A 26,061-nucleotide genomic window follows, 5' to 3' on the forward strand; every position below is an offset into this window, starting at 1 on the left:
ACAGGTGGGAAAAAAAAACTAACAAAGGCTGATATTGAGTGCTAGGCTCATCCCTGAGGGTAACCAGGCAGGTGGCTGCTGGATAATGTCCTAGCCTCAGGCAATGCCTCACATATAAGGACTATGCATTGGTTCTCAACCCTGGCTGTAGAGTAGAAGTATTTAGGGGAACAGGAAACACAACTATGCTAGACCCAAATTAAGGCCAATTAGATCAGAACATCTGGGAGTGGGGAACAGACACTGGTACCTTTCAAAAGCATCCCAAGCGATTCTAATGTACGTTTAGGGTTGACAATCAGTGGATTAGAGTAAAATTAGATGGTGATATAGATGAGATAAAGGAAAGCAAGGTAGCAGCATATCCCCACAGGTGAGGCCCATGGAATTATGGGAAACCTCTAGCAAATAATCAATTGATATAAATTCTTAGTTATCAGATTGTACTTATAAGTAAGTTTTTACTCCTTTAAAAGGAATCTGCTATATAACACAAAATCCTAGATCTGAAAGTTTTGAGGCATAGTGCAGTTATCCTATATGGCTTTAAAGCAGGAGCAATGTTTTCAAAATTGGAACAAGATAATGTGAGTTATTGAGACAAGGACTTAGGGGAAGAAAAAGTCATTTTTAAAAGGTTGTACACTCATTTGGTTCATATTTCAAAACTCACAAAAGGGTAAAGAGTGCAAATCTCACTGTCCCCTGTTCACAGCTGTTCAATTTCTCTGACTTGGAAGCAATCTTATGTGTATAATAGTTCATTACTGTATAAGCAATACTCCATCCTTTATTTTCATACAGATGGCATTGTACAAACGATATGCACACTTTTCTGCATTTTACCTTTCTTTCACTAAATATTATATCCTGGGGAACTACTTATGTTTTAACAAGTCTCAAGTTTAGATGTCGCGTGCCCAAACTCTCGAATTCAGCACATGCTATTGCCAGTTTCATCACGCTTCCAGAATAAACAATCCAACACTGCTGCACCTGTCTGCTGAAATTAAATTCAGACTCTCTTATGAGGGATGTCGCTGTCTTCACCTCAGAACCGCAGTACAAACATGCCTTCGGTGAGATTCTCAGAAGTGGTGTTCAAAAAGGGACCAGGTGTATTTCTAATTCAGCCACCAAGAGTCAAAAACTACAGTTGACTCAAACATTTGTATGTCAAAGTTTGAGAAACTGCAAGTAGCCTTGACACCAAACCTTGGATAAACCAAAATCATAGGATTAGTAAAACAAATATTATTTTGCTCAAAGATCTAGCTCTAGATTTTAAGCTTATCTTTGTTTTGTTAAGCTGCTGTCTTTTACTACTTTCTTGTACTGAAACTTAACCTCAGTAGGGATTATATGAAAAGTTGAGACATTACCTGGTTTTCTGACTCAGGGTTTACCATGTACAGTTTCTTAAAACTAACACAATGAATAACAGGTTGTAGAAATTTGTACATACATACAACTTAATCTTAAGGTATTTCTCTGTCTTGGATTCTATGCTTTGTACTGTCACTAACCACATTGTAAATATTAGCAATTAATGTTTTATAAATCTCTGATGTTAAAAATTCATGATAAAATAGCTGAAAGCTTAGAATCTGCTTTTGCCGTTGTAAGGATTGCATTCTGCTTTTGTGTTCTGGGCAGCAATGAGACTTTACCCCTTAGTTTGAGGGAAGGGAGTAAAAGCAAATGGTAAATTACATCAATGGATATGAATTTTGAAGAGTTTTAAAGTTATTGCTACCTTTTAGCTGCATTACTGTTTTTGGTGTATGTTGTTTGTTAAAAATCCGCAAAATTTTAGAATCTTCCTACTTTTCAATTATTTGGGCTGTTGCTTCTCGCTGAATATGCCAGTTCTGGAATCAGAGTCCTTTTCTCTTGGTAACTCACAGTGGTTAATATGTTATTGGTTATTTTTTTAAAAAAGTACTATAAAGAGATTATATTGCCTGTGTGTGCATGCAGGTGTGTGTATTTACAGAAACGTGTGTATGTGCAGAAGGGCAGGGTAGAAGAGTGTTCAGTAAAACCACTAAGCTATTGAGTCACTTCATTCTAAAATAGTAAAACATATCATAGCAATGGATGATACTGTGGGAATAGAAAATAAATGCAAACCTCTGAAGCTTTCTGAGCTTAACTAATTTACAAAGGAATATAATGAGATTTTATAGTGTTTTATAGTAATGCTATGTTGTCATGATTTTTGTGCTCAATAAATAGAATATTGATGGAAATTTATTTGGTACAGGTCAGAATTGCAACAGGAATTATTGTATTATTTATAAAAATGTGGTACATTTTTAAAGTAATACTTCAAATATTTAAGCTGTCATTATCGCTAGACATAATTAATTGAAGGCATAAAATAGATCAAAGTCATTATGGTATAGTATTTTGTTATGACACTAATATCACTAATATTATGACACTAATATAACACTAATATCACCCTTTTGTGAGTATATTGTCTTTGTCCCATGACACTAGAATTGTAATGGAGTTCAACTCCAATTGGCTACAAAATATCTTTCTTTCTTTTTTTTTTTTTTTACAAATAGTTTATTGTCAAATTAGTTTCCACATAACACCCAGTGCTCATCCCCACAAGTGTCCTCCTCCACTCCAACCCCCCCTCCCCCCCACATCCATCAGTCCTCAGTTTTTGTCAGCATTCAGGAGTCTCTCATGGTTTGCCTCTCTCCCTTTCCCCCACCATTTCCCCCCTTCTCCCCCTTCTTCCTCTGTTAAGTTCCTCCTAGTCCTCCTATACGTGCAAACATATGATATTTGTCCTTCTCTGCTTATTTCACTCAGCATAACACCCTCAAGGTCCATCCATATTGCTACACATGGCCAGATTTCATTGTTTCTCATTGCCATGTAGTATTCCATGGTATAGATAAACCACATCTTCTTGATCCATTCGTCCGTTGATGGACACTTAGGCTCTTTCCATGTTTTGGCTATTGTTGAGAGTGCTGCTATGAACATTGGGATACATGTGCTCCTATGCCTCAGCATTTCTATATCCCTTTGGTAAATTCCTAGCAGTGCTATTGCTGGGTCATAGGGGAGTTCTATTGTTAATTTTTTGAGGAACCTCCCCACTGTTTTCCAGAGGGGCTGTATCAGTTTACATTCCCACCAACAGTTTAAGAGGGTGCCCGTTTCTCCACATCCTCGCCAGCATCTCGTGTTCTCTGATTTGCTCATTTTAGCCACTCTGACTGGTGTGAGGTGGTATCTCAGTGTCGTTCTGATTTGTATTTCCCTGATGAGTAGGGATGCTGAGCATCGTTTCATATGTTTGTTGGCCATCTGGATGTCCTCTTTGGAGAAGTGTCTGTTCATATCTTCTGCCCATTTCTTTACTGGGTTGTTTGTTTTTTGGGTGTGGAGTTTGGTGAGTTCCTTATAGATTCTGGATATCAACCCTTTATCTGATATGTCGTCTGCAACTATCTTTTCCCATTCCGTTGGTTGCCTATTAGTTTTGTGGGTTGTTTCCTTTGCAGTGCAGAAGCTTTTAATCTTGGTGAGGTCCCATTCATTTATTTTTGCTCTTGATTCCTTTGCTTTGGGGGATGTGTCAAGTAAGAGATGCTGCGGTGGAGGTCAAAGAGGTTGTTTCCTGCTTTCTCCTCTAAGGTTTTGTTGGTTTCCTATCTCACATTCAGGTCCTTTATCCATTTTGAGTTTATTTTTGTGCATGGTGTGAGAAACTGATCTAGTTTCATTCTTCTGCATGTTGCTGTCCAGTTCTCCCAACACCATCTGTTAAAGAGGCTGTCTTTTTTCCATTGGTTATTCTTTCCTGCTTTGTCAAATATCAGTTGGCTGTATACTTTTGGGTCCACTTCTGAGTTCTCAATTCTGTTCCATTGGTCTATGTGTCTGTTTTTGTGCCAATACCATACTGTCTTGATGATGACAACTTTGTAGTAGAAGCTAAAGTCTGGGATGGTGATACCTCCCGTTTTGGTTTTATTTTTCAGTATTACTTTGGCTCTTCGGGGTCTTTTGTGGTTCCATACAAATTTTAGGATAGTTTGCTCTAACTTTGAGAAGTATGCTGGTGCAATTTTGATTGGAATTGCATTGAATGTGTAGAAAATATCTTTCTTCAGTAGAAGTCAAACTACTTTAAAATATTATTTCAGTGCTTTCAGCTTATCAAGGAAATATTGGAAAAATGATTTATTCTTATTTAGTGGGCAAGAAAATGGCAACATCAACAGGGAGAGTCAATTGTATATGGTCGGTTAATAAATCATTTTTATGTGGGTGAGACCAGGCTTCCAAAGTCACAGTCTAGTACACCAGGGACTGATCAGTGCCTAGGACAGATCAAAAAAGTAAGAGTCAAATGTTTACCTCACTTGCTTCAAAAGAATAAAAGTTACTGATTCATTTTAGACTGATATGCTCAAGGCTTCAAAATTTGTGAATCAAGTATGTACAGGAGTTTCCAAATTGTAACTGGCAGCTTTTCATACTATATACATTATACAGTATATACTTATATATTATATACAGTATACACTTTTTACACTGTATCAACATGGTGACCTATATGAGTTGGTAATGGAATAAATTGAAATGAAATGTTTTGGGATAGTTGTGAAAATAAAAATGATTTCTAGTTGCAATAAATACTGTCTTTGGTATTAAAAGAGCAAGAGAAAAAGCAACGGAATATAAAAAAGGGGTTATATTTCTTAAAAAGAAAATATAATTATATTAAAGAATATGAAGGGTAATCATTAAAAAGAAGAAAGTACAAACTAAATAACGCTCTATCAAAGATCCAGTCAGAAGTAGATAGTGACTCTAAATTACTAGACAGCTGTGATTGCCCTCTTATTATCATCCACTCATTTATTATTCTGTGTTCGGGGAGATCTCTTAGTTTGCTACTAGCAACTTCTTTCCTCTTTTTACCTTATCAGTGTTTTCCAAGTGTGTTCTCCAGAATATAACATCTATGAGATGTTCAGATAGGGATGTGGACAGAGAAGTTTAAGAAATATTACATATAGTAACTCTTTCGGGAATTCTTGATTTTCTTTAACACTTTTAAGTCTTCAAGAAATGGTCCAAAGTAAGAAACCTGTTGTCTTCTTTATCCCAACCCCTTCCCAAATGATTTGATTGTGAAATATATATTACAGACATATAATATATATTTTTTTCATATAACATATATTAACATCCCAGCACTTTGCCTTAGAATCAAAGGAAAAAAGTAGCAGTGATGAGAATGGATTGATGAATGAGGGGATATGGCTGGGCCAACATAGATTTTATGTAACACTTAGAATTTTTGCAGAATCACTTATTCATTTATGCTATGCTCATTTTTCACTTTGCAGAAACGGCAATTGAAAAATGCTTTGTGTCCTTTTGATTACATATTCTGTAAAAATTGTTAGATTTTTATTCACAGATTTTTCCACTGAATATGTTAAATGTCATTTTGAAGCTATGGAAAACATACATTGGAGATATCTCACTGAAATTTTTTTAAGTCATAGAAGTTGCTTTTCTTGGAGTGAGGCATTTAACTGAAAAGGTTATTATTCAGAAATTACTGTGATTCCATATTTTTCTCTCTTCTCAAATATTTTGAGCATTGTTATTGTCACTTTTAGAAGTGATTATGAAAAAAATTATCAAAGTTAGAAATTCATAGCAATCATATTTCTCATTTAGTCCTACCACACAAAACTAAGTCTTTCATTTTTTTGGAAAACAGAAGGCTGTTTTATGCTTTTCATTTGAATGTGATATATACTTCCTGTCCTTTATCTTTCAAAACTTAAGAAAGGAAAAAATGCAATTTGAAAAGCTTTTAGGATGATGTAATGGAGCAAATGGTCTCTCTGAAGCCTGGGCATTTTTTTTTTTTTTTTTAATTTATGATAGAACATGGGGGTATTTTAAAGCTCAGATCTGTCGAGAACCCCATTTTATTAATATTGCTCTGTTAAATGTATAAGCATTGAACTGTCAATGAAGTAGGAGACATTTTACCCGGTGACATTTTAAATGAATCTCATCGCAGGGAAAGCCTGTGGGAACACCAGATGCTGGCGCTTATTTCCGTGTGCTCGCGGAGCATGGAGTAGCTGCCTTGTTTACAGCGCCGACTGCAATTAGAGCCATCCGTCAACAGGACCCTGGGGCAGCCTTGGGGAAGCAGTACTCTCTGACAAGGTGAACTTGGGATGCACGGGGCAAATTACATTAAAAACTGCCATCAGAATGAATAACTGAACGTTATACATTTTTTTGGCTCAGCGTTACCTCTATGGAAAGAGCCAGAAGATTCTGAATGTTATTAAGAATGACTGTTCTAAACATAGATTTGAATTAGTTAGAATTTTAACTATACCCGGGATTAGTTTTAATACCATATTGTGTTTATTTCAGTTCAGATCTTACCAAAATATTTCTTTTTTTTAAACTATTAAAAAATAGCATTTTACTTGTATTTCCCTTAGAGTAAAATGCCGACTATGAATTAACATGTATTTGTACATATATAATAGCATCTAACTGTCTTTGAAAATAGAATAATAGTGTAAATAGAGGGAAAATATGATTTGATTTCATATGTACAGATAAAACACGAAAATTAAGGTCCAAAGTACTGTTATTAAAAGAGTGAAAGAAATTATTTTTCTATTCTTTATAATAATATTGTTTAAATATTCATGTTGGTTTATTGGCATCCATTTTAGTTTAATGATATGTATATTCAAAGATAATAATAGCAATTTGTATCTGTAAGGCAGTTTCCAACATCAATTCTTATTGAACCTCTTTGAAATTGGTCACTGCTATCGTAAACTAAAAGAAGGATTTTGTAATTTCTTCAAGTCAAAAAAATGAGTTTGAATTACTATTTTGAAATTTTTAAGTTAAGAACCAAATGTTACGAATCATATCCTGTTATAACCCAAAGAAGGAGGTAGAATAGATATCATGCACTGATTGCAGGTGTAAGCAAGAAGCTCTCAGTTTGGGCAGTCAGTGGTTTTGTTTTTTTGTTCTTGTCCTTCTATTTTTTTTATTTTATGAAAAATTGGGTCTGGATTTCCATAAAATTGTACTTGTAATAGGAAGAATATACTCATTAAAATGAAAGTTGTTCATAAAATGAACCTTCCCATTGTAATATTTCTACTCACCCTCTATTTGTTCCTTCATTTACTACATTTCAATTTTGTTTCCTCCTTTGCAGCCAAAAGGATAGAAAAGTAAGTTTCAGCTGTGTATAGTCTCTATGTCTTAGACTGTGTCAGGGAGTATTGAAGAAACAGTGATTGTGGTTTTTTGTCCTGTCTCTTTACTAACACATGCATTCTGATTGCAGGATGTGAAGTTGTGTGACCTGACAGCTAAAGTCTCTCTTTTGCTAAACCGTCTTCTTTTCCCATATCTACATGGGTTTTGAAGCTTATCCATTACTGTCAAGGCAGGAACCTTTTCTAATTTTCCTGATATATAAAACATCGAACAGCACCGAATACCTTTTTATAAACTAATGCTAATATGGTGTATGAGATCTTAGTGTAAGAGAAATTGCACCAAGTCCCCCCGATGATGCCCTTCTGTCTGTCTTTAGGCACCTAAGTTATTCAGGCTGGTTGGTGTGCACTTATGTTTTTAATAGATACTTAATGATGCAGACTGTGAAAACACTCTCAATTATTCAAATTACTACTATTAATAAATGCAAACATTTACTGATTACCAGCTATGTGCCAGGTATAAGCAGTTTAAGTTTTTCCCATTCAGTCGCCACAATAAGTAAGAATTGTAATTACCCTCAGTTTACAAATGAGTACTGTCAGGACCAGAAAGTTTAAGAAACCCTTTAGTAAAAAACTAACTCAGGTTATCTAACAAGGGCCTGCATTCTTTCTTTTTTTAATGTTTACTTTTGAAAGAGAGAGAGAAGGAGAGCACAAGAGCAGAGGAGGGGCAGAGAGAGAGGGAGACACAGAATCTGAAGCAAGCTCCAGGCTCTGAGCTGTCAGCATGGAACACAACGTGGGGCTTGAACTCTTGAACCGCGAGATCATGACCTGAGCCAAAGTTGGACGCCTCACTGACAGAGCTACCCAGGTGCCCCGAGTCAATTCAGATAACACCTTCACTGAACTTTAATAGATTCTCACTTGTGAAGTAAGAAACTGGTAGAAACAGAAGGGATCTCAGAAATGCAACTCTCTGATTTAAAAAAACAGGGAAACCAAAGTCCAAAACAGTTAATTTTGCGTTAGAGACCGAATAAAGACCAGAACTCAAGTCTTTTCACACAACTGTATCTTTAATTTTTTTTTTATTTATGTTCAAGACTTTTCATACTTAACTTACTGAATTGACACTTACTAGGTATTATAACTGCAGACTCGGATATCTGCAGAACTTGCCTCTCTCTTCTCTTACAGGACATTTCAAGTGATGAAATTATATTTTTTAAATGTGTTACATATCTCATTAAAGATTGTTTTAAAGTAAATTTGGAGGGTGCCTAGGTGGCTCAATTGGTTAAGCTTCCAACTTCAGTTCAGGTCATTATATCGAGATTTGTGAGTTTGAGCCCTGCACCGGGTTGTCTGCGGTCAGCACAGAGCTTATTTTGGATCCTCCATGCCCTTCTCTCTGCCCCTCCCTGCTCACACACACTCTCTCTCTCAAAAATAAATGAACATTTAAAAAAAAAAAAATAAATGTGGAGAGGTGCCTGACTGGATGGCTCCATTGGTTGAGTGTATGTTTGATATCAGCTCAGGTCATGATCTCACAGTTTGTGGCATCAAGCCCCATATAAGGCTCGATGTAGTCTGCTTGGGATTCTCTCTCTCTCTTGTTCTCTTTCTCTCTCTCACATGCATGTGCACATGCTCTCCTGCTCCCCCTGGCCCTGCTTGAGCTAAATAAATAAATAAATAAATAGATAGATAAATAGATAAATAAATAAATATTTTAAAAATAAATAAATAAAATAAAATAAATTTGGAGATCTGCCAGATATTTTCACTCCCAAAGCAAATTTCAAAAGGCGTTCTGAAACAGGGTACTAAGCAGAACTATAAATTCATTTTATCATATAGAGGATTAAAAGTTAGAAAAAGAGATTAGATGTCATAGAAGTCATCTAGTATAATTATCTCATTTCACAATTGAGAAAATTTTGACACAAAGAGGTGAAATAATATTCTCAGAATTACAAAGCTACCCTGCAGCAAAGCTGTGACAAGTCAGTGCAGTGTCATATAGTTAAGATTCTCATTCTGGAGTTAGATTCAACTGAGTTTAAGTCGACCATTTACTGGTTGTGTGACCTCAAGAAAGTTACATAGCCTCTCTGTTCTTTTTGTTGTTGATTTCTTTCTTTTTGCCCTCCTTCCCTCACTTCCTGCCTCCCTTCTCCACCCCCTCCTCCTCCTCCTTCCGGAATATAAATATAGCAATAGTATAAGAATGTCATAAAATAAAAGGTATATAATCCACTCAAAGCACTTGGATTAGTTCTTAATGTAGACTGTCGTAGCTATTATTATTTTCTGCTTTCTAATTTAGTGCTCTTTTTCATCAAACCATGTTGACTTATTTTCCCACAATCTTCTAGTTCAATCTTAGAAAAAATTCAGTTCTGGTACTTCCATTCAAGGTATCACAGTACCTCATGTTTCGATGCAGCCCTTTTTTTCCCAATTGCATTGTAATGAGAGATAAAACAAAAAAGAAAAAGCAGAACATCAGCGAAGAGCTCAAAAATAAAGTAAACATATCTGTGGATTGGAAATGGAATCGATGTGCAAAGTAGTAAGCATGGCTGAAGCCAGAGGCTTGCTAAGTGTACGAGCCGGCATTGACAACATAGTACAGACTTCGTATTCTGCAGCTTTGATTGTGGAGGCAGCTCCACAGCACCAGGTCGGTGCTTGAATTTGCAATGCGGTGTCACTTTTTATGCATGAAAGGAAATTAATAATGGTTAGAGGTTGTGCTCTGGGACTGGGACTTATAGCCAGGTTTGGTATAGAGGTCTGAGTGAAACAGAGAACAGCCCAGCAACTGGAGACTGAATTAAACTGCCCGCCTGCTGTCCTAGAATCAGATCTATGGTATCCTGAGTATCACCGTGTATTAATAATTCTGGACCATCATTGTGACATTGCATCACTGGGGGATAGCTACATTGCCCACAAACCTATTGGACAGAGAAAGTAAACATAGGTGAGGGAGCAAGAGATAAAAATAACAATAAAGAACCTCTCTTTCTTCTACTTAAGATAGGAGTATAGAAGCAGGGATCAACAAACAAGACTAATAAAATTGAATAAAGGATCACATTGCTATGGAAACCTGATTTATAGAGGAAGTGGTTTAACAAATGAGTGGAAAAAGGATAGATCCTTAGATAAACTGGTGCTGAAACAACTGGCTGTATATATAGAAAAAAATGAGTTCCCTACCATATACTATGCACAAAAATACAATTCAGCTGGACTCAAAGCTCTAAAATTGTAAACCAAAGATTTAATACTTTCAGAAAAAAAAGGAAAAATATGTATTTTTAGTAGAGAATGACCTTTTAAAGTGTAAACCACAAATCATTAAGGAAAATATTGATGAAATTTACTACATTAAAATGAATAATCACCCACTAAAGGAATAAACAAAGTTAAGTGATGAATGATTCACTCAGAGAAGATATTTGCAACATATATAACCATTAAGCAATTAGTGTACAGAAGATATAAAGACCTCCTACAAATCAATAAGAAAACACACAAACCAATAGACAAATGGGCAAAGGATATGGACAGTCAGCTCATGGAGAGACAGAAGTAGTCCAAAACATTTAAAGATCTTTAATCTCACTAAGAAGCAGAGAAATGGCATTTTATTCCCATCACATAGAACAAAGTGAAAGTCAAATCAGAAAAGTAAATAATTTAAACCTATTATGTAAAGAAGTAAAATTTATCATTTATTTGTTTATAATTTGAGAGAGAGATACTTGCTTGCAAGGATATAAAGCAGCAGTTTTTACACTACTATGGAGAGTGTAAAGTGGAAATATCTAGTAATAGATGCTCCATGATCAAGCTTTATTAATATGGAGGGATGAGAATGGGAAACTCTCACAAATGTGAACGGCAAACTATGTACTTGAAGGTTCCTAACAGGTTTGTTTCAAAACAAAACAAAATATAAGCAAGTACATGTATAGTAAAAACATAATAGAAAATATATAATGTGCTGTGGTGTATTAATTCAATGGAATATTCAAAAGTGGAAATCAACCAGAACTTCGAGTATTAGCATGGATAAATGCTAGTTTATCTCAGAAGCGCAACGCTGAGTTTAAAAAGTAGGTGAAAACTGATTATTTTTCTCTTTCATATTGCAAGAGAAATTTTAAAAATTATGAAAAACTGTATTATCTTGTTTATGGATACACAATAGGCAAAAAGAATTAATGCTGAGTAATGCTGGTTAGTGACACTGGATGGCTAGTGGGTGGCGAAGAGAAATGAGAGTTAAGTAGGGTTTGGGGAGAATTCAATAAAATCAATAATATTTTATTTTCTAAGTGAATTAATATGGCAGAATGATAAAACTGAGAATTATCAGTGTGTAGATAATAAGTCCACTGTATTATCATCTACTCTTGTCCTGTTTCTCAAGGAAGATAAAAATCTCATAATGAAAAATTCTTCCCATTTTCTTTATGTGCTCATTTGACATTAAATCTGTGAGCCACTTTGGTAAATCAAGGATGTCATACTATAGATATGTATTCACGAGTAGGAGGTGGGTGAGGGTATGTGTACACGGCTTGCAGCTCTCTTCATTTGGTGTAACACAGCTGTCAATGCCTAAACAAATCTTTCCTACTTCAGTGACAATCACGATTAAAATTTAAACAAGTACGAAAAGCTGCATACAGAAAAGAAGTTACTTCAGAAAGTTATCCATCCTTCCTTTTCAAAAGCTTTCAGAGATATCTTACATCTGACTCACTGCTCCAGATTTGTGGTCTTCTGAATCTCAGAATGACCATGACCATATGTTGGCTGTCTTGAGGTTTGTGGTGGATTGCAGATGAGTGATCCAAATATCCATCTTTCATTATTGAATGTTTTTAATAACTTAGTTGCCATTTATCACCATGATAGTCAAATCAAAAAAATTAATAATTTAAACCTATTACGTGAAGAAGTAAAATTTATCATTTGTTTGTTTGTTTGTTTGTTTATAATTTGAGAGAGAGAGTGTGTGAGCAGGGAAGAAGGACAGAGAGACAGAAAGAGAGAGAACCTTAAGCATTCTCCATGCACAGTGCAAAGCCCAATACAGGGGTCCATCCAATGACACTGGGATCAAGTTAGGACCTGAAATCAAGAGTTGGACACTCAAGTGACTGAGCTACTCAGGCGCCCCAAGAAGTAAACTTTTAATAATTTATACAACATAGAAAATATTACATCTCTTATTTTGTATTTTAAGGGTTATTCCTTTTTCATATTTCATCCACCATTTGAAGATTCTCTTTTGTGAAATGTTTATCCAAATCTTTGGCACATTTTCAATGTCCCAAAAAGTGGGACATACTTTTTGATTCAGGTTTTTTATTGACTGTATGTATTACAAATAATTTTTACCTTGTGATTTGAATTTCTCTATCCTAGTGGTGACTTTTGATGAAGAGATGTGCTTTTTCATCAGTGTTTTTTCTCTACGGTTAGTACTTTTTAAAATCCTATTTACGACATTTTACCTATTCAGAGGTCAGAAGTTATTCTTATGTTACTTACTTACTTGCTTATTTATTTATTTATTTATTTATTTATTTATTTATAATTTAGAGAGAGAGAGAGAGAGAGAGTGAGCTCAAATGGCGGTCGAGTAGAGAGGGAGAGAGAAAATCTTAAGCAGGCTCCAAGCCCAGCGGTGGTGGGGGTGAGGGGGAAGGTTCCATCTCATGAAAATGAGATCTTGACCTGAGCTGAAATCAAGAGTTAGATGCTTAAATGATAGCCACACAGGTACCCCTCTTCTATATCATTTTCTAGAAGCTTTATTTTTTTTTACTTTTCACATAATCTACTTGGTTTGATTTTTGTGTATGGCATGAAGTAAGGGGTCAAGTTTCATTTTTTTCCCTTATGTGTAGCCATGTTCCATTTATTTAAACAGCCATGTTTTCCCAGGGCTCTGCATACCACTTTTGTCATAGGAGTGTCCATAAATCCTTTTTGTTTCTTCTTTCAAACTGTTTCATTGATTCACCTATTTGTGCTATTCTCACATTGTCTTTGTCATTATAGATTAATAACAGGTCTTGATATCTAGTAGTAGTAGTAATAGCAGTATATCAATTTGTTCTTTGCTCTTTAATTTGACCCATTGCATTTCCATACAGATTTTAGTATCAGCCTATCAATTTACACACACACACACACACACACACACACACACACACACAGATAGAACTCCTAGAATTTTGTTTGAGATTATTTTGAATTTATAAATTTATATGTTAAAAACTGGCATGTTAGTATTGAGACTTCCAATTCATAATCATAGTATATCTCTTAATTCATCAAGATCTTTATCTCTTTAATGCTCTTTTGTTTACTGCATGAAGACATCTTTTTTAGACTTATTTTAAGAAATTTTACTTTTTGAATTGCATAATTAACATATAGGATTATATTAGCTTCAGGTGTACAATAGAATGATTCAACAATTCTATACATTTCTCAGTGCTCATCATGATAAGTGTACTCTTGATCTTCTTTATCTATTTCACTATTCTCCCATAAATTATGGATTCAATTTCATTTCATTCAAATTGCTTCTTAAAGTCGTAACTTGATAGATTTCATTATTTTTAGAAACTCTTTTTATCCATTATCTCTTCAAATATTGCTTCTATCTATTTTCCTTTCTTAGGCATTGATACTTTGATGACATATGTTAGAACATTTTACCATATTACCCATAGCTCATAGACTCTGTTTTTTTTTTCTCCTTTATTCTTTTCAGTTGCTGTTTGGTTATTTTCTCTCAACTTATATTGTGGGTTTTCAATCTTCTTTTCGGTTGCATCTAAACTTTCTTTAGATCTAAACTTTTCTAAGTTTGTACTTTTGTATTTTTAGTTCAGGGACATTTATTTGATTCTTTATTATAATTTCCAGTTCTTTGGTAATTAATAGAAATATTTCATGAGAGTTATTGTGAAGTCTGCTTAATACCAAGACTATCTGTGAATCTTCTCTGTGACTTTTTTTCTTGATGACTCTATTTTCTTTTGCATGTCGGTCACATGGCCTTCTCTTAATAGACTATTTTATGTTAAAAATTATATAGCTGCTTTGACACTCTGGAGTTGTTAAGGTCCTACAAATAATTCTTATTTTGACAGGCTGTTAACATAAGGGAAGATCACTTTGATCCAGTTAGGGATGTAGCTGATTTGCAGCTGGACTTCCAGTTTATCTCTATTGTTAGAACGTAAATCTTCAGGCATTCCAACTGAAAACTTGAATGTTTTACAACCCTCCACTCCTTCTTTCCATTGTTGTGTCTTGAGTTCCAAGGTTTTTGTCCCCCACCCCCCAAGAAATTGTGGTGGCAAGAATTGCTGTTCATTTTCTAAGCCTCTCAGACACAGTTCTTGTTCAGTTTCTCAGGTTCTCAACCACTAGTTGCTTGGGCAGATATCCCAAAGGGGGAAGAACGGCAAGTCAATATAAGACATTTCTATACACTTTTTTCCTTGGGCTCTTAATGCTTCTAGGGCTGATTGTTCGTGTCGTTCTCTGATACCTGAAACAGATGTTTCTATTTTACATTGGGCTCTTAATGCTTCTAGGGCTGATTGTTCGTGTCTTTCTCTGATACCTGAAACAGATGTTTCTATTTTACATTCTGTTTAGCTTTTCAAGTTGTGCTTGAGAGAGAGAGACTGATGGACAAAATGCTAGTAGGTCCTTGACAGAGTGACAAATGCATGTGTAATACTAACACTAGTGTCTTTAACACTTGAAACTGAATTCTAGTGAGGAACAGGTGGAGGAATATAGAATGAAGAAAAAATGGAGATAACCTCAGGGACACTGGTGGCAAAAGTAATGATGTTTTTTGGGCTAGAAGTTGATGAGGCATTGCTGAAATGATCTATTTTTATTTAACTTCTTTTGGCACAAGTGAAGTGTAATTTTCACTTGTTTGGTAGTTTATAGAGCTTGAAAGAAATATTCACTTCAGTTTTCTTCCTGCTCCTAATTTATTACCTGAAAATTCTTCATCAGAATTTATCTTTAGCTTTTTATCCATTTTTATGCAGCTTCCTTTTTATTTTTGGACTAAAATTAATTTGACAGTATTATTGCTTTTCTGTTTCTCTTGGCTTAATTTTCAGCTTCGTTTGAGTCTTGAATTATACTCCATTTTATATAGGATGAGGAAAAGTATACAGGCTCCATTCCCGTTAATCCCCCCCCCCTTACTGGTTTTTTTTTTCCTACTCTAGTATTGTGTATTATAATTTTGTTTAAGGTTTTGGTAGTATGTGCTTGGACGTAAATTTATTTTTCCCTGTGTTGCTATCATCAGAATATTACCCATATATTTATTAGTCTATCAAAATCTAGGGCAGCAGTATCCAATAAAATTGGGCTCTGCAATATGGTAGATACTAGCTGCATGTGACTGTTGAACTCATGACAAGGGGATAATCATACCATGACATTGATATTTTATTTTTTTAATTTTAACTAATTTAAAATTTAAATAGCCACATGTAGCTTGAAGCTACCATATTATACAGTGTAGTTTATGGTATAGATATAAGACCCATGTAATTAACTTAGGTAAATTTGGATTCCAGAGAATCCAAATTACTATATAAATGACTAATGTTAATCTTTATAAAATGTATTTTTATGGAAAAATTGTTTATTTTTTTCATTTTGATGTATTTATTTTTCATATTATCAATAAAATAATGGCCAAGTCAGTAATGAGAAATATAACTGTTAACTGATGTTACTATTTTTTCTTATTACAAGCCATGAAATGTCCTTTAAAAAATAAGACTATTTATGCCCTTAGGCATAAGTTTCTCTTTAAATTATTTTAAAATTTATCTTTATAATTTATAGATTTATGCTCATTTTTTTCTTTCAGTAATCATCTTGGTTATAAAAATATCATCACATATAATGGTTTTATTTACTATGAGGAATTGGACATCAATAATATATATATATTAAATAAGTTTTTTAAGTTTATTTATTTTTTAAGAGAGAGAGAGAGAATGAGAGACGGAGGGGAAGAGAGAGAAGAAATCCTAAGCAAGCTCCATGCTATCAGCAAAAAGCCCAACATGGGTCCTGCTGCGGGGCTCGATCCCACAACCCTGAGATCATGACCTGAGCCAAAATCAAAAGTCAGATGCTTAACTGGCTGAGCCACCCAGGTGCCCCAGGAGTTAGTAATATTTTATTAAGTATTTATTATAAGAATTAATTTCTTATTAGTCATCTTCTATTCCTAAATCACTGTATACAGTATGTTAATGTTCAATAATGTTATACAATTGGGAGTCTGTAATTGACAAAAGTTATAGCTTTGGGGGCAGTTTGAGGAATTTGTAATAAAAAAATAGATAGTTTTTAGCGTATTAAGGGAAAGGAATTATCTATAGTACTTTGACATTTTTGTAGATCACCAATCATCTCACAATTTTTCCTCTGTTTTAGTAAATAATAAATGATTTTAATGGAAATGGAAGAGATTATCTGACATGCAGAAAAGCCAGATATCACTTTTACTACCCATTATGGAATATCATCTTTCTATATTGCTTATTAGTGCCAGCATGAAGATTGCTACCATAATGATAAAAATGTAGTTAAATTCTAAGAAAAATAAGTGATAGAATTGTACCACAAAACCACAATAATAAATACTAAGTTGTAAAATATGTAATACGGAAATTTGTCATCAGATGAAAACTCAATACTAGTTAATAGTTTATCATTATAACCAATTAATTAGATTAATTGTAATTTACTTGACTGGGGGAAAAAGCCAAAAACTTAATAATTAAAAAAACTTGCAAAAATGGTGGTAATATCAAGATGTTGGTTGACCTTTGGTTAGCCAAAAATTATTTTGTATTATGTGTTAATAATTTTAATTGACAATATTTTACACCATGTTTTCAAAAATATATGTAATTCTAGATCTGCAGTTACATGTATAAACTAAACACATGACCATCTGACCCATCTAGAGCTCTTTTGAGTAAGCTGAGACTTGACAGATGATGGAAATATGACCTCTGATATCTGTTAACACTCTTCCTTTTTATGTTCTTTGCCTACACTGTTAGAATCACTAAACATAACATTTATAAATTTTAATACAAATTATCCATGTGCATAATGCTCATAATCACAAAATTTTTCTAAAATATTAGGAATCTGGGACACCTGAGTGGCTTAGTCAGTTGAGCATCCGACTTCGGCTCAGGTCATGATCTCACGGTTCATGGGTTCAAACCCCGCGTTGGGGTCTGTGCTGACAGCCCAGAGCCTGGAGCCTGCTTCCGATTCTGTGTCTTTCTCTTTCTCTGCCCCTCTCCTGCTCATGCTCTGTCTCTCAAAAATAAATAAATATTTAAAAAAATTTTAATATTAGGAATCTGTTTAAAGAAAATGTAATTAAAGTAAATTCACATTTCTCAGTAATAGGATTATCAACAATATGGCCTTTATATTTAAAGTTTTGTCTTGTGTGTACATGGCATCTAAAATCACAAATGTGTTGACTTCATTTTATACTTTAAAACTACACACTAATCTTTTTTATATTTTAGCCTAGTTTTAGTAATTTTATGTTTAAATATGTGTTTTATTGTGCTTTCTCAGTTTTGCCAAATGAGGTCATATTTGATATCCACATTTTAATCTTAAGCAAATTATAAATGAATATACATTTAATTTATACATTTACATATATACGTTTATCTCAAGTTGCAAACATATATATATAGTAAAAAAATCATTTTTTTCTAGTCTCTGTCTCTTATTATTCTCCCTTTTTGCTTTCTTATTTTCATCCTTTTTCTCTGTTTCCCTTGAGTGCTCTTAAAGATTTAAATTATTACCTAGCAGCCTTGCATAATTTGAGAGGTGACTCACCAAAATGATTGATCCACATTATTTAAATGGTTTCTCAACAAAGACTAGTAATGGGTTCTTTTCTGATCTGAAAGTTGAAATTATGTTTCTCTGTCTTTACATTATTTTTTCCTGATACTTTTTTCCATCACGGTTATTCCTACTTTGCTTCCCTATTTCTCAAACATACTCTAGATTCACCAGACAGCAATTTTAGCATGATTTGCCATCCGTTATTTTTGTACTACACTCAGTTTGTGTTATCTCTACTTGGCCTCCTAGACCTACTAATTGAATCAGTGAAAGAAAGCCAAGTGGCTGCTCTTAAGTTCTTTTGCTTTTATGTTATTCATTAAAGATTTCCTAAAATAGCCAGAAACTTTCTCTCTTCAAGTCACTTTTCCATTGTCTCTTTTCACACTCTAACAAAACAACATGCTTCCTCTTTTACTTAGGAGAATGAGTCAAGCTGACAAAAGTTTTACCTATACCCCACCTCTCTACTTCATTTTCCTGAGCTTCTAGAAATGTTTATGTACCTAAAAGTCCCAGGTAGTTTTTAATTGATATTGACATCATGAAGATGAATGCTCTTAAGGAGATCAGGTCCACTGTGGGAAATAGACAAGAAACAAATAAGTATATGTATGCTTATACCCGAGAGGAGAAATGTATATTGTTGAAGCATAGAGGTGGGAATATCTGCATCTCCATGAATCTTCATGAGATGATAAGGGAATTGTAAGAAATCTCCTGTGGCTAATATTACATTGTTTAGGATGAGTAAGCAGGTTTATATTTATTTGATTGATTTTTACTTTGATAACAATGAATTAACTCTTCATACTTACATTCCTTTTTTGACAGAAAGACCATAGAAACATTGAGAATGAAAGAAAAACAATATTTTAAGGAACCACCAGTAGTGTCAACTCAATTCCATTTATCTATTTCATCCTGTCTATTCTGTGGCATGGTGCTCGCTTTAATAACCTTATATTCCTTTTGATAAGAGTTTTTCTGACCAGGAAAGCCACAATGGTATTGACTTTTAAATAACCTATTTTTCCTATGTATGTCCTTGGAATAAGATAAATATGTACTTGAAATCAGAGTAATCTTTATCAAAGGAACTCACGCAAATGAACAAAAGCATCACATTTATGAGCCTATTTGTTACCTTAGCTGATACTCAAGAGTATATTTTTGTGTATAGACTTAAGTAGAATACAGCAATCAAACATGAAGCTAAAATTAGCAGACATAATGTCAAGGAGGAAAAAGTTTTCCTCTTTGATCATTAGATGACTATGACAGATACAGTACAAGGATCAATTTAATTGCCCTTCTCAAAACTGAGAAGCCGTAGTTGTAAATTCTTTGGAAGCACCTTTCTTCAATGTTGTGATGTCCATTTGGTTACATTTGGGTCAAAACAAATAATCCTTCTTACCATTCTATGATATAGTGATAATATGGCTGTGTTCCTTGATGGAATTAATGTAGTTGGATTCTCGACTGTCTAAAAAAATGAGAATGAAATTACTTAGAATTATTTTCAAGAAATAATTTGAATTCATGCTTCCTCTTATATTCAGGTTCAAAACACTGTTTGTGGCTGGAGAACGATGTGATGTGGAGACCCTGGAATGGTCCAAAAAGGTCTTCAGGGTACCTGTCCTAGACCACTGGTGGCAAACTGGTGAGCATTTTCCAGACATGTACAGAAATATTGCAGAAGTGTTCAAAAACGCTGCAAGGATTGGAGGAGACCCTGAACTATTACCATCAAGCATAAATTCAATTGGTTCTGGCTTCAGTAGAAATAAGCAATTCTTTGGTTATCCTTTTGTTAAAAATGTCTCTGTAAATGATATCAATGACACCATTTTCTTGGTCCTTAAGTATAAAGTATTGAAGATCTTGCTTGTTTCTCCTCCTCCTTGTTTTGGCTATATCCAAGAAGTCACTAAATCTCAGATTTTCCTTTGAAGTGGTTGTTAGATTCATATCACCTCAGCGCTCCCATTGCCTTTGAGCTGTGGCAGCTGCATTATCATCTGCCCCGTTTTAAATGACCCTCATCACTCATCTCTGGTCTCTCTGCTTTGCTGTATACCCTGCACAGTGTTCCCAGAGTACTTTTCTCAAAGCAATGTTTCTCTCATAAGATTTTCTGTGGTTCTCTGGATCCCTTCTTGTATTCTATAAAATTAAATGTATCTTTCTCCAAAACATTTATTATTATATATGCAATTTGTTTATTTACTTATTTGATTTATTCTGTTTTCCTCCAGCTAAGTGATCATTGGGAAACAAATTGTCATAGTAAGTGGATGTAACATAAAATTTGGTACAATTTTTTTAAAAAACCCACCTTTCTGCTGCTTCTGGTTTTTTTAAGATCATTTGTTTGTTTGTTTGTTTATTTATTTATTTATTTATGAGAAAGAGAGAATATGAGTGGGAAAGGGGCAGAGAGAGAAGGAGAGAGAGAATCCCAAGCAGCCTATGTGCTGTCAGCCCAGAGCTCACCATGGGGCTCAAACTCACAAACCGTGTGAGATCATGACCTGAGGTGAAATCAAGAGTCAGACGCTTAACTGATTGAGTCACCCAGGAGCCTCTGGAGGTACATATTTTAGTTGAATTCTATGTAGTTTAACAAATTAGATCAACCCTTTTAGATTAATGTTTTCAGAATTTTCATCTTCTGAGCAATTGGGGCAGAGTATCAAATTTGAATGAAAAAAGGTAGAAAAAATTTATTTGCAAAGATTAAGTCTGATTTTAAAACCAATAGAGTCTAGAAAATCAAGTGCGTGACTAAAACTGAAGTTCAGTGTTTGCTATTTTAGAACTCTTTGATTCTGATAAATGATACTTTTTACATTATCTTCTTGGTTATTGCTCTTTGGAAAAACATGTTTTCCATAGCTTTTGTAATACAAAATATAAAATGAATGATCAGAGTGGGATACAATTTTCTTAAGTAAAATGCAAATCAGAAAGAGTTTCTATCTCTCTAGTTTTATTTGCTAAGGGAGAAATTTTTTATCTAAATTCTGATTCATAACTATTTAGGAAATAAAAATAAGACTGAATTCAGAGAAAGAGCAGTGCCATATGTAGAAATATATAAAAACAAGTGCAGAACTGTTGCCTCTGCAAGGAAGAGTATCTATAGGATTGATGCATCCCCTTATTCACCAGGAAAATTGTAATAGTTATTCTCCTAGGCAGGAAGAGTAAAATATCTTGTGAACTTTAAGATGATTTTCCTTTCTTGGTCAAAATGAGGGGTTGTTTCCAACAGAAGAGTATTGTTTTTCCCCCATTACAGGTGACTATGCCAAAGCCTACTGAAGGAAACCAGCATATTAATATACATAAAATTATGATTCTTTTTTTTCTTGTTAATATCTTTGTACATAATAGCTTGGGCAGATGTATGTAGTTGGTGCATCCAGGCTTACCAAAAAGCTTACTGACACCTGGCAAACAAATATAGGAGGTCCCTGGTGGGTACTGAGTTTCACGTGAATTTGCAATTTTTTCTTTAATGTATTGTTCAGAGAAGATTAATAGCAACATCATGTCAGTGTGACGTCACTTTAATCAGGTTTGAATTGGTGCTCAATACTGTGGAAAACATAGTGGGTTTCTACTAATAATGACTGATTCTCTCCCCTCCCATCTGATTTTACGAAATTTGATATTGTGTCCAACTAAAGTACAGAAATACAAACATGTGGAGAAGTAGGTAGGTAGCCAGTCAGGTAGATAATTTTGTACTTTATAAATGAAATTCATCCTAGGTGATGCAGATGTCAGCTACTAACAAATTCTCATTAGAATTTTTATTCATTTGCATAGAAGGCATCGATTCATTATTTTCAAAATTGTATGCTATGGTAAGTAACTGCAAAGTGATATTCAAGTTTAATGTTTGAAGCTGCTTTTAGAGAGAGAGAGAAAGAGTGTGAGTTGGGGAGAGGGGCAGAGGGAGAGAGAGACTCTTAAGCAGGCTCCACACTTAGCATCTAGCCTGACATGGGTCTCAATTCCATGACTGTGAGATCATGATCTGAGCTGAAACCGAGAGTTGAGACACTCAACCGAATGAGCCACTCAGGCGCCCCCCATTAACCATTTTTAAAGTGATATCAAATTAATGTTAAATCACCAGGGGAAAAAGGCAAGTACTTTGTGGGTTATTATTAACTTTTAGGAAAAAGAAAGGAAAATTCGATGTGTTTGGCACAGTCACAAATTTCCTATTATTTACATATTAAATAGAGGGGACATGTCCACAAGAGGGATGCCAGTGAAAACCTGATAGCATTTGAAGGCATGTTAAGCTTTGGCCAAAGACATACTTTTCATTTCATATTTCAGGTTTTCTACAGGATCTTTTCTCTTGTTATTGACTTAGAAATTGATTTATTATATAATTGTCACTTTTATGAGCCTTCCATACAATGTATAATTTATAAATTTGCTCACTGATTACACTAGTATATGTGTACAAATGGCTGCTTAGAAACTGTGATGTATGATTTAGAATTAATTAGGAATATGTTAAGTAACTAAAATGTATGAATAAAAGTTGATTAATTCCTGTACTTGAGTTATAAGATGGCATTCGGCAGTCAATCCATTTCATTACCGTGTTGTTTTTGTTAGGTTAGTGAAATTTGTATTAGCAACAACAGATTTCTAGTGACTTACGTTCTCTTTTGGCCCCTTGATATCAACATTCTTTAATGTTTGATTTAAATAATATCTAAGATTCTAAACTGAGAACTAATCTGTGGAAAATTTGAGGACCAATCAACTCCTTGCAGGAGCATTTGAATAAAAGACTTTTTGCTATTCAACATGGTTGAAATATTAAGCCTTTGTTTTGGATTGTGCTAATGTAAACATTTAATGCTTTCATAAATAAAATTTTTCTCGCTAAATTTAGATAGGAGCATTGTGTCTATTTGATTCATAAATCTGAATAAAAGACAAATTGCTGTCATTCATTCAGATTTTTTATCTTCACAGTAACTTATCCATATAATGATTGAAAATATCTGCATAATTCACTGAATCTTTCATTTTCTTTTATACATAAAGAGAAACAGAGGTACTACAATCATAATTTAAAAAGGAGAAATTAACGGCGCCTGGGTGGCTCAGTTAGTTAAGCATCCAACTCTTGATTTCAGCTCAGGTCATGATCTCATGGTTGTGAGATTGAGCCCCATGTCTACCTCTGTGTTTGCAGTCTGCTTGGGATTCTCTCTCTCTCTCCCTCTCTCTCTCTGCCCTTACTGCTCGTGCATTCTCTGTCAATAAATAAATAAATAAACAAGCATTTTAAAAATTTAACAAAAGAAAAAGGAGAGATGAAGAGAATAGACAGTCATCCCATTAAGATATGGTAATTCATGGGCAAAAATAAATAAATAACCAGCCAGAACTTCATTATCTTCAAGTGTACAATCACCAGATAAAACACTCTACTGTTATTAATCATTTTTAGCTTTTCCAGAAACGAGATACAAAGCACAATTTTAGAAAGCACTGTCTGTGCAGTGCATGGTGTCCTTTTCAGGAAGTTGTTGTTGTTATTTTTCTGACTAAAAATAAGTATAAATATCTATTTTTTAATGTTTATTTATTTTTGAGAGAGCAAGTGAGAGAGCGCGCGAGTGGTTAAGGGGCAGAGAGAGGGGGAGGCACAGAATCTGAAGCAGGCTCCAGGCTCTGAGCTGTCAGCACAGAGCCCAACATGGGCCTCGAACTCATGGACCGTGAGATCATGACCTGTGCCAAAGTCGGAGGCTTAACTGACTGACCCACCAGGCACCCCTGACTGAAGACAACTATAAAGGAATTATTTTCTTTATCAGTGAATGGCCAAGTACAAAAGAAAAAAAATCCTTAAATTTCAGAGACTAACTAGTAAAACCAAACACAGTAGACCTTATTCTTTTTTGAGGTTTTCTCCCTCTCCTCCCCTTCCCTCTCCTTCCCTTCCCTCTCCTTCCCTTCCCTTCCCTCCCCTCCCCTTCCTTCCCCTTCCCCCCTCTCCCTGTCTCTTCCCTCCCTTCCCCTTCCCTCCCCTCCCTTCCCTTCCCTCCCCTCCCCTCCCCTCCCCTCCCTTCCTCTTCCCTCCCCTTCCCTTCCCCTTCTCCTCCCCTCCCCTCTCCTTCTCTCCCCTCCCCTCTCCTTCTATTCTCTGTCCGCCCCTTCCCTACCCCCTCCCCTCCCTTTCCCTTTCTCTCCCCTCTCCCCCCTTTCCCTCCCCTCTCCTCCCCCCTCTCCTCCCCTTCCTTTTTACTGTAAGACATATTTAGAAAATATTGTAACAGGGTGTTCCCTGGTGGCTCAGTTCATTAAGTGTCTGACTTCAGCTCAAGTTATGATCTCGTAGTTTATGAGTTTGAGCCCTGTATTGGGCTCTGTGCTTACAGATTGGAGCCTGGAGCCTACTTCAGATTCTGGGTCTTCCTCTCTCTCTCTGCCTCTCCCTCGTCTGTGCTGTCTCTCTCTCAAAAATAAATAAATATTTTAAAAATGATTGTAACAGAACTGTTTGGCAGGCCACTTTTTAATATTATTTAGGTAGAAACACTATTTTTTCACATGCTATCAGTCAGTTAATTAAAGACAATGACTGTGAGGTTAGAATACTCAAGTTTCACAAAGGCTTTAATAAAAAACAACTTGGTAAAGGGTTGAGATGAAAGAGATCCATGAGTCTTTCCGTCTGCTGTCAGAATATTGTGTGTGTGGTTCCCATCAGAAGATACAGAACTTACATTGAAAGTATTTCAAGTACCCAAGTAGTGATGCAGTAGTTGAAATGATGTAATAGCTACCAACTTGAGCAGCACTGGGTGATTTTGTTGTTTGTTTACTTGTTTTTTTTCATTCTCTTTAATGAGGGAATAAGATTCTTCATAGTCTTTGAGAAACCCAAAGGAGGGATTTCAGTGAGAAAACAGTACTCATCTAATAGATTGAGACATTGGTGACAATTAAGTTATTGATCTTACTTTATCTGCCTTGAGCCATCTTTGCTGAGTTCTTATGTCTCAGAGTAATCACAGTATTTCTCTCTCTGTTTGATTGAACTGCTGCAGTTTCAATTGCAGTTGCTAGTTCTGAAGTCACTATGTTCTATATATAGACTAAATCTTCCTCCTTTGAGAAGGAATCTGATAATTTTGGATTTTATTAAAGTGGATTCAAAGCCTCCAGCAAACTTCAGTCATGCCAGTTCTTAAATCAAAATCATTGATTTCAAAAGCACACCCTCCCTAGTACATTATTAAGATGTGTCAAGGCCACTTGACACAATAATCCTTATTTTTGCACAGTGTAGTAGGATATACTTCCTAAGAACAGACAACTTCGACCACAGTTTTAACTGCAAAAATTAGTTAGGTTGACCCAGTTCAGTCCCTATCCTTAGGTTTATGGTGGACAAGATCCATTGGCCCAGGATTTTTTAAAGACAGCAATACATTTTCTTTACAAAAACCAAAAGTGCAAAATGGAATAAGTAATTACAGTTTAGTAATAATTATCCAAAGCAGAGATCTCTGTGGGAAATGGTACAGTTTCAAATGTATGTAGTACTGTCTCATTCCTGCTAGGTGGACTAATTGTGAAATAGCCAACATTTGAGGAGTTGATAGGTGGGGTATCAAAGTTGAAGCCACTTGCTGTTTTGGGTCATCCTCTTCCTTCATTACCCTGCTTTCTCAGACATTCTGTTAAGTTAGTGTATTTTTGCTGAGAGATTCCAATCTGTCAGTCT

General features: G+C 34.9%; 1 protein-coding gene across 4 annotated transcripts in view; it reads left to right on the top strand.

Moving 5' to 3' along the window:
• The window catches only part of ACSS3 (acyl-CoA synthetase short chain family member 3), a 160,714-nt gene that overhangs the window by 91,572 nt on the left and 43,081 nt on the right, over positions 1 to 26,061 (top strand). For all 4 annotated transcript variants that reach the window (XM_039235553.1, XM_039235555.1, XM_039235552.1 and 1 more), the window contains exons 8-9: positions 6,083 to 6,234; positions 19,841 to 19,944. In XM_039235553.1, the coding sequence (XP_039091484.1) occupies positions 6,083 to 6,234; positions 19,841 to 19,944 (256 nt within the window). The remainder of the gene's footprint in view (positions 1 to 6,082; positions 6,235 to 19,840; positions 19,945 to 26,061) is intronic.

The sequence above is a fragment of the Hyaena hyaena genome, unplaced genomic scaffold (assembly GCF_003009895.1).
Source record: "Hyaena hyaena isolate Hyena2069 unplaced genomic scaffold, ASM300989v1 scaffold_99, whole genome shotgun sequence".
NCBI lineage: Eukaryota > Metazoa > Chordata > Mammalia > Carnivora > Hyaenidae > Hyaena > Hyaena hyaena.